Source organism: Otolemur garnettii, unplaced genomic scaffold, assembly GCF_000181295.1.
Source record: "Otolemur garnettii isolate 467f Iridium unplaced genomic scaffold, OtoGar3 scaffold00018, whole genome shotgun sequence".
In the NCBI taxonomy this organism is placed as follows: Eukaryota; Metazoa; Chordata; class Mammalia; order Primates; family Galagidae; genus Otolemur; species Otolemur garnettii.
Genome location: NW_003852413.1, coordinates 23,389,680 through 23,398,987, shown reverse-complemented (window position 1 = coordinate 23,398,987; position 9,308 = coordinate 23,389,680). Strand labels below are relative to the sequence as shown.

Sequence of the window (9,308 nt, the reverse complement as noted above, 5' to 3'; positions counted from 1 at the left end):
AAAGAAAATAAAAATCACTATCAATTTACTGCTCAGAGATAACCACTGTCTTCTGGCTTTCTTTCCCCCTTCAAACTATCATGTGGTTGCTACAGTACATGTAGTCTTGTGTATTCCTTTTTTTACTTAACATGTTTCTCATGTCATTAAATATTTTCCAAACAGTTCATCTTAAGGATTTTAGCAGTTTATTCAATCATGTTTTTCTTATTGGATTTTAGTTCTAGAATTTCAAAATCAGAACTAATTGTTTTAAAAACTCCAACTTTTGTCCTTTCTTCTGAATGTGCACAGAAAAGTTAGCTAAGCCAGTCTGAAATCAGATGCAAAACAAAGAAGTAAAGAGCGAGACAGCAATCCTCACTGCGACTTTTCTGGGCGCCTACCTTTCTGCTGTACCTCATGTAGGGCATCAGCGGCTTATCTGGTGGCTTTGGGGGTTTTGGAATCGTAATACCAGAGGATGCCTACAAAAGAGTTAAATACACTCATTACTCAATTGCAAATTCACCGGCAAACTGTAAAGAGAGTCCCTTAAACAATTCTAATGCGCCTTTCTTCTACTCGTCCATGGATACAAGATTCTTACATTTTCTCCACTGAAAATAGCTATCACTGCAAATACAGAAATGTTCACATCAAAAGAAAATGACTTTAAGCACATAATTTTTCAATGTTTTACTCAGCAGTTGCCACTGCTTTGACAACTTGGCTGTAAGAACAAAAATATTATATAAGAATTCATACACTGAAAATATATGGTTATATGTCAAACATCTCACATTTAGGACATTACCTGGGACCCTTTGTTTTGCCCAATTACCATTATACATACAGTCAACACTTGATTATCTGCAGCAGAATCTGAACCCTTAACACTTACCACACTCACACTGTCTACAGGGGACTTTGTATCTATTAGCAATATGTCAGGAGTACACCCCACCTCAACAACAACCACAAAACCATCTCCCAGGTTCAAAAACAAAAACAAAGAAAAGGAGAAAACAAACCTTATCTCCATTACCATGACCAGGGACTTTATTTCTTTTGAGGTTCTGTGTCTGTTATCTAGTGGATGTTTATAAACAGAATTGAGAAGAGTGAACGAAAGTCACATCGTTCTTTGTCCTTGGTCCTAATCACGGTGTAGGAGCAAACAAGTTTACCAGGAACAGAAACAGGCAGACACAGAGCCTAATTACGTTATTTTTGAGGCCTTGTAGCAAGAAACTCCATTCTATTAAAAATTTTTGGTTTTGTGGGAAAGATACAAGAAGAAAAATAAAGATGGGAAGTACAGGAAAAGGGAGACAGAAGAAAAGGAGGGAGAAGGGAAGACTGAAAAGCATTTTTTTTAAGGTAAAAGAAAAATGTGGTTGAAAAAAAAAAAAAAAACAAAGGAAAGAGAAAGAGGAGTGATGAGTTCCTTCTATGGTCTAACATCTAGGCAAGAGATACCAGATAGCTTCTGGTGGATATTACGGACAGCGCTAATCCAGAAGAGCCTATTTCTGAATCTTTTACTCTCCTCTTACCGTACACGATTGTATTTGATTAAGGACCCAGAGTAAGAAAAATAATGGCTGAGTCACACTTAATTTCCAAATTTCTGGGAGATCCCTGATATTGACTCTTCCTGCTATGCTGTGAGAAAGAAATGTTGGCTTTATTCTAATTATTGAAAGACAGGATTGGCAAATCCTTATAAGAACACCAAAGTGAATCTTGTTCTCTCCTGTTTCTGTTGCTGCTGTGATGAAACCTCAGTCCATTCTGGGCTGGGGCCAATTATAGCTTTACTTTTTATTCAAGGAGTCAGGGTTAGCATGTTTGTGTCCCTTTCCACTGTGATCAAGAAATGCTTCCTATTCCTACAAGGATCTCCCTCCTTCCCTATATGTTTTTTTATTAACTCTGCTTCTTCACATATGAAGTTGTTAGAAAGCATTTCACCTTTGAAGCACTATTTCCTCTCTTTCTGCTCCTCCCATGCATTCTTACCATACCTCAAGCTGGTGCCCATGCAGACAGACTGTTTTTAGCCAACAGTGGGTAATGGAGTGAGGGAAGCGGTGGAGATGGGAACTGTCAACAGAGGTGGTCTGAGAGCAGTCAACCAGGGGAGATCTGTATCAGAGTTTATGAATTCTTTCAAGGGAAAGGGGAATTCCTATGAGGCTAACAATGTTATGGATTAAAAGGAAGAGACACATAAAAGTCCGCTTCTTCACAAAATTGTTTGAAAGCATTTCCAATTCATATCCAACAAAAAGCTTTCAGAATTCCATGAAGTGGGTTACAAATAAGGTTGGAATTGTGCCCATAATTAAAGACAGTAAGAGTACAATTAAAAAAAAAATGTGAGGAATTCTAAAATGCCTGTGCTTTCAAGCTTTAAGTATAAATGAAAAGACCTAGAAACCATAGTAATATTTGCTCCTTGATGTTTTTCCAAAGAATTGCATTTTATAATATTAATAGATTTACTACTTATTTTCTCTCCTTTCTCCCAAAGGAAGGTACACAAATCATCAGCCCACAGTTTCATTACATTGACCAGTCAACTTACAAATACCAAAAACAAAGAAACAAACAATCTCCCGCCAACTCATTTCAAAACAAAATTAACAACAAAGTTAAATTACAGCTAGTTTTCAGGAGGTAAAAATTTATATCATCACATACCCCCAATATTTTTTAACATCTCAGATAGACACACTTCTACTTAAACATTTCTTTACTCTTTTTTTTTTTTTCATTTCTTTACTCTTAAAAAAACGTTTAACACACTTTAAACTTTGCTCTGTAAGATTCAATTAGAAATAGCCATTGCTCTGCTATACTGTAACCCTCCTCCTGACTAAATGGCCCAAGGGTTATGCTTTTGGAGTATGTATTTCCTTTTTTAATCTGTTTTTTTCCTTGTTGCTATGGGGAAACCCACCTTTAGCTGCAATTTTCTCCTTCTAATTTGCAACAAGGTAGAGGGAAAACTGCTTAAGTAAAGAGTAAGGTTCTAGGAAATCTCCTATGAGTAACACCCACGATTTTGTGAAATTTATCTTGGCCACTCCAGAGTTTTCTGTTGTTTCTTTCCCAATTCTCAGCTGTTCTTGTAAGGTCTAACTATTTAAGGTTTTTCTTCTGGTATAGAATTTCCACTAATGTTACAGAAATATGCTTTTTTTTAAACATTTTTGTCTCAATCTGTTTTAACACCTGTACTGGAGTGAATGCTAACTATGACCTGAATAAAGAAGTGACTAGGAGTGAATTCCACTTTATAGCTATCACAAGCACTCTAAGAGTGTTTAGTGTCTGAAAGCTATCCAGGTATACTGGAGTCATCGGTGAACAGATGACTGTTCTGTACAGACTATAGGAAGCTACTTCACAGAACAGAATCAATCCTTCAAATCACTAAGGCAATCTGCAGGCACCACCACCAAATAGGAGCCTTCCTAAAAGCAACACATAACTGGGGTCATATTGAAATTAAAACACTTTTCTAATGGCCAAAATCAGCACTATTGAGTCCTATCTCTCCTTAAATTAGATATATAAAAAAGACTGTGTAAAACCTAAAAACTGTCCAGGCTTTCTTTACACAACAGTTTGACTACACTTTGATCTTGTGTTAAGAGGACAAAGACACAAAGGAAACAACCACAAAGGACCAAACACTCACTTTCTGCATGCCCAACAGCTCTCTCTATTAAGCTACCCTAAAGTAATGTTCTCCAAATGCTGGGTTCCTAACATTCACCAGGAAAGGATGGGAAGAAACAGATGACTGAACCAGGCCCAGAGACAGAGAATGTGCTATTTTCTCCTAGTAAGTCTCCATTGAATGATCTCACTATTAACAAAGAGTCCCCCCAAAGCTACATTCAAGTGAAGAACAAAATACTTATAAAACTAAAACCAAACTATTTTAATATCATAATTACCATTTCTATTCTATGAACATAGATAATCAAGAGGTGACTGTATAGAGCTATTAAATGTAATCATTCTCTTATTTACTACCCATGAATAAATTTCTGTGTTAACATAAATCATCCATAATCAATTTTGCCCATTGTTTAAATTAACATGTTCATTTATCATTTGAAAACTTTGTCAACCATTACACTTGTGAAAGAACACATTTAGGCCAGGGGAAAACATGTACTGATGCACATAAAAACTGTATGCATTATGAAATGCATACATACACATTGTCAGAATTATTTTTCAGATACCATGAAATATGCATGGCACATAAACTTGGTATGCTTATGAAGTACAAATTATGCAGAAACAATGAAAAATTTAGACAAACAAAACCTATCAAGCTAAGCAATATGCTTACCAAGATAGATATTCAGTTTGATAGCTACAAACTTTCAGTTCTAACTTGACTACAGGGTGAGAGGGCTTTTTTGAAGTTACATTCATAGAAAGTACTTACTATTTATGAATATAGCAAATAAAAACTAGGTATTAAAAAGTATACAGCCATTTTGAGTTCTATTAATTCTCATCAATAACACATTTTAATGTATGTAGGTATTTGACTTTTGGATTTATTTTTAGTAAGTCATTTTCACAGTTACTGGGGGTTTTTTTGTACTTAAACTTCTTTAGATGAAGTTTAAGATCATCCCAACACAAAACCCAGGAAGTATATCATCCAATTTTGACGTCTTAGGGTGATGACTTAAATAAAACATCCTAAGTTTCAGAAATCATCTCTCCTGTAGTATGGATTACAAAAGTACTTTTTGTAGATATCGAGTTTGATACTTCAAATTAATTTCATTCAACTTTGATTCTGCAATTCTTTGAGGTGATATTAAAACCTTTTTTTCTTTTTAACTGGAGAGAAATGTGTCTCTTTTAAATCCAAAAGACAAATAATTATGTGTAGCAATTCAAACTGGTAGGCTCACCAAAAGCTCTCCAGACCTGAAAAAACCAGGTCTGAAAGCTCAGCCTTTGCTAAGAGATTGAGTCCTTGAAACTAATGCCAATTACCTTAGAAAAACAAAAGATAATCATTTCAAAAAGAGTATTTTAACCAAAAATTTTTCTGTCCACATATAGTATAAACATTAAGTGCTCAAGGCTTCATCCCTACCAACCATGAAACAGAATGGATTTTTCTTTTCTTCCACATATATATCCAGATCTCACTATTTTTTCAGTGTAGTAAGATCGTACGACGAATGTTTAAAATAGTCAAAAAGCCAGGTTAAAAAAATTTTTTTTAATGGCTGTGCTTCTGATTCAAAAGGACCTAACTCTGAAGGCATTTCTGGTTAATTCCAGTTGTTTGCCGGATGCTGTAATAGTTGATTCTCCTACCGTGACCCGGCTGTTGGTGCCCGGGTTCCCTCCCAGCCTGTAGTTGTTGTAGGCGAGATGACTGTATGGATTGTATCCCACAAACCCTGGTGTGCTGGGCATTTGCTGATGGAAACAAATGAGACAAAAACACGAATGAGAAATGAGCTCAAACGAGGAAAACACAGAAATGAAAAATGATCTGCATATGGCATGCAAAAGCAACCTGAATTTAAACAAGCAATGATGTGTTGTAATTGTTCGTTTTCTTTCATTGAGGAAATTAAATTTTTCTTTCATTGAGAAACCTGTCTGTGGGTGTTTTTATCTTTTTTTTCCTTTTTTGCAAGGGGTAGGGGTGTTTGTGTAAGTGTGAACATGCGTGGCTTGTTTTTTGAGATAAGCAATACATTGAAGTGTTTCAAACGTTCAGGATTACTTTATGGTCAATAGTATGAGATAACGACTTAGCGATATATGACGTCTGAGATAGGAAGGCTTGAAGTGTGATAAACTACAACTCTGAAAACACTACATGCAAAACAAAACACAATTTATTTGACAGTTATGTGGATGTCACCAATGTATTTATCTACTAAAAACAAATAAAAACAAGAAATGGATCTGCTTTCAAAGACAGTTTTCAACCATTTTATGTAATGTGAAAAATGAGAAGAGACTCAAATCAGGAAGCCAAGATTTGTCAATTAAAAAGAACGTATGTTGGATTCAATGGATGTAACATATATGATTTCAAAACAAAGACTTGTAAGAAATGCATGGATTTTACTCTGGGGTACTATCTGATCTTTTTAACCCAGTCATTCTTTTTTAGGATTTCTCTTCCATTTCTTCTTTGATCCATCTTCCATAGGACAATCATGAACGATCTCTACATTTAATCTTAATGTGAACTACTTTTCTAGTTGATAGACTTGAATTTTCTTTTTTCATCTAGTTTCATCTAGTTTCTCACCCTTTCAAAACACAACTGCTCGTTTCAGCAACAGATCTCTTGGTTTTTGTGAATTATGTGTTGATGTAATCACAAATGGGCTCTTATAAAGCAGTGGCCTTGAGGTTAATACAATGACTTACAATGTTCGTGAGAACCAAGGCATAATGCATAAAAAGAATGTAGCAGAGAGACCAGGGTGTTTTACCTAATGAAACTCAATCAAAGTGAGTGACAATAACTTCATATTTACATGCAATTAACAGTACCAGTTCTGAATTGTGTAACAGAAAATACACTCAACACATTCCAACTAAGCTGTAGGTGTCACAAAATAAACACAACTTCCTAAAACATGCCGCTGTCCGAAAGAAAGACATTCAAGCAGATAATAACATTTGATACTCTTTGGGAGAAAAGAGAATGACTGATCAATTTCTAGTCTATGTAGTTAGAGAAGACGCAAATCAAGCATATTTAAGCAAAACACAGATGAAGTATCAAAGGCACAAAAGAAGTGTATATTACTTGGAGTGGCACACTGGGGGTAGTAGTGGCAGTGGTGGTGGTAGTGGCAGAAATAATGGGAAGAAGGAAGGAGAATGGTTCATTTAGTATCCACTGTTGGATGTCCCTAGTTTTCTGTATTTGTGTTAATGTAAAATTTATGGTACAGAAATATGACTTAAAAAGGCAAAAATTCTCTTTCTACGTATGAGAAGTCCTAAGAGGACACTTGGTTTTTGAAATGTTTTAATCTCAAAAAATCAAGTTTGTCCTCAAGACATTATACACTGTCAGAAGCCAGTATTTACATCAAAATGACACCTTCAAAGCTTGCATAAACAATGAGAATCACTGTTCCACATTATGAGGCAATAATGCAAAAAAAAAAAAAAATAATAAGGGAACTAAAAAGTGTTGAAATTAAAACAATGTAATTATACCATTTCCAAAGCTGAAGTACACGGTTAGGTCTTTGAGGTCAGAATCTCAATTGTTCAACTCCACCTGGATAGCCACTAGCAGAAAGCCATGGAGATGGTCATAAAAAATGTTTTTTGATTTAAGAAAGAAAACAAACCAAGCACAGGACTTTAAGATTTAGAGACTGTATATTATAGAACTTGAACTGAGAACATGTTACAGTATCTCTTTTTAAAGCATCTCACTAAGAAAAAACAAATTGTTGATAAATGTAACTAAACATATATTGAGGGTTAGTAAGAGTGGTTGTTATCTAGCAAAGAAAACAAAATTACACAAGCACCTAATTAGTAGTGAAAAGTAGACTAGCCTAAAATTTAGGTGGTAAGGGAGTATGGAAGGAAGGACTAACAGCTATTAAAGAACTGATTTTGTAGGCTATGGTCATGTTAACATTGTTTTAAAAAAACAAACCAAAAAAACCCACCCCAAAAAAACCAACAAGGAAGCCATTTCAGTAAGGCCTGAATAGTTTCTGTTAAATCTGTTTTGCGGGTTGGAAAATTATTTTACATGCTGACCAAGCTGGGCCAGAGATTGCTATGTGAAAAAACTAGTTCACAACTATTTTTAGATACCTTGAAACATATATATCTTCAAACCGATAAATATAGAGTAGAATAAGATTCAATAGCAAGATCTGACCCGTAGATAATGAAATCCTTACTTGAACAGCTTGAAAATAATAATTTACAATAAGAGTAGTTATGGAACTAGCTTTATTGCTTAATTAAGTTAACATGAAAATTTTATAGAGAGACAAGAAAGGATAGAAAAATGTAACCAATTGAAGGTTAGGTTTTAAAAAAAAAAAAATGCCACAATGAGCATTCACTCAACATCAACTTAAAGACTCTTTATAATTAAGATTTAATAAGAAAGAAGTGTTAAACTTGTCACTTATTTCCCATTTTAAGAAAAACAAACCAACTGAGCATAGGAGGTTGGAATTTCACAGTGTTTCTTTAAATGTTGGGGTTGGTTCACGGTAAAATTAAAAGAATTATTTTATTTAGTAGGAAGTGCTGTTTTTATTAGCTGAAATTTTCATCCTGTTGCTGTGATGATTGAGTGACTGTCACTGGAAGACATCTGGGTTTTTGTATCAAGGCCAGACTTGGCTATTACATTAACAAGAAAATTAAAACTTACTGTTGCAGGAGCTGGGGTGGGAGGTGGGGCATAAGATGGTCTTTCTGTTTGAAAGAAAATAAATAACTTCTTGTAAACAACTGAGATATAATACTATGCAACAAAACTACCAATGGTCCTGTTTTGAAGAAAAAAAAAATGAGAGTATTTTGGAATTCCCATTTGCTAGGGCATTAGTCTCTTATTAACATAGATTGATAAATATAAAAATTGAAACTTACTTGACATTTTGGAAGATTAAGTTCTCAGTTCCTTAAGAATGAATCTGAGACACTAAAATAAAAAAAGAAAAAAAAAGAAAAAAAAAGAGAATCAAAACTCAGCAAGCATGAGAATGTTTTCCTAAAGAATAGGGAAGTTTAATTGGTATTTCTAAGTAAAATTACTTCACCTTATCTCCCAGTAATCAAATCTTTTGCGTATTTTTCTAGCGCTTGTAGGTCATTTGATTAGAATAAATGACTAAAACAAGTTACTGGGATACTTAGAAATATATTTTTAAGTTTTTTTCATATGATACTAAGCTACCTCTGATGCAGAAAACATTTTGCTGATGGCATGTAAACATTGAATCCGACTGATAGATAATGACAACAGAATGTGATGTATTATCAGGGTCTACCCCAACAAGGCCTACCAGATGACGACAGCTCCCTGAACCTGCTTTCAGGATAACAACTTTTATTAAAATAGGGAAGCCATTTCATTCCTGGAAGCAGCGGAAAAGGTAACCAGGATGATAATGAGCTTCTCTCACAGTGGAAAATAGCTTCATAAGTGCTGGGAATATATTTTGATAGTTTACCTGAAAAACTTTTATTCATCCTTTCACAGCCCATTTCAGAATTTATCTCCTTAATGAAACTTTCTTGATAAATTACCT

General features: G+C 34.6%; 1 protein-coding gene across 2 annotated transcripts in view; it reads right to left on the bottom strand.

The window, feature by feature from the left end:
• Nucleotides 1-9,308, bottom strand: part of SMARCE1 (SWI/SNF related, matrix associated, actin dependent regulator of chromatin, subfamily e, member 1) — a 21,278-nt gene that overhangs the window by 10,571 nt on the left and 1,399 nt on the right. The window contains exons 2-5 of one of the 2 annotated variants that reach the window (XM_003786386.3): nt 8,647-8,698; nt 8,426-8,469; nt 5,353-5,457; nt 387-467 (exon numbers count right to left, since the gene is read on the bottom strand). In XM_003786386.3, coding sequence (XP_003786434.1) covers nt 387-467; nt 5,353-5,457; nt 8,426-8,469; nt 8,647-8,653 — 237 coding nt within the window. In that variant the 5' untranslated portion in view covers nt 8,654-8,698. The remainder of the gene's footprint in view (nt 1-386; nt 468-5,352; nt 5,458-8,425; nt 8,470-8,646; nt 8,699-9,308) is intronic. The other variant, XM_023511074.1, reaches the window with a different exon arrangement.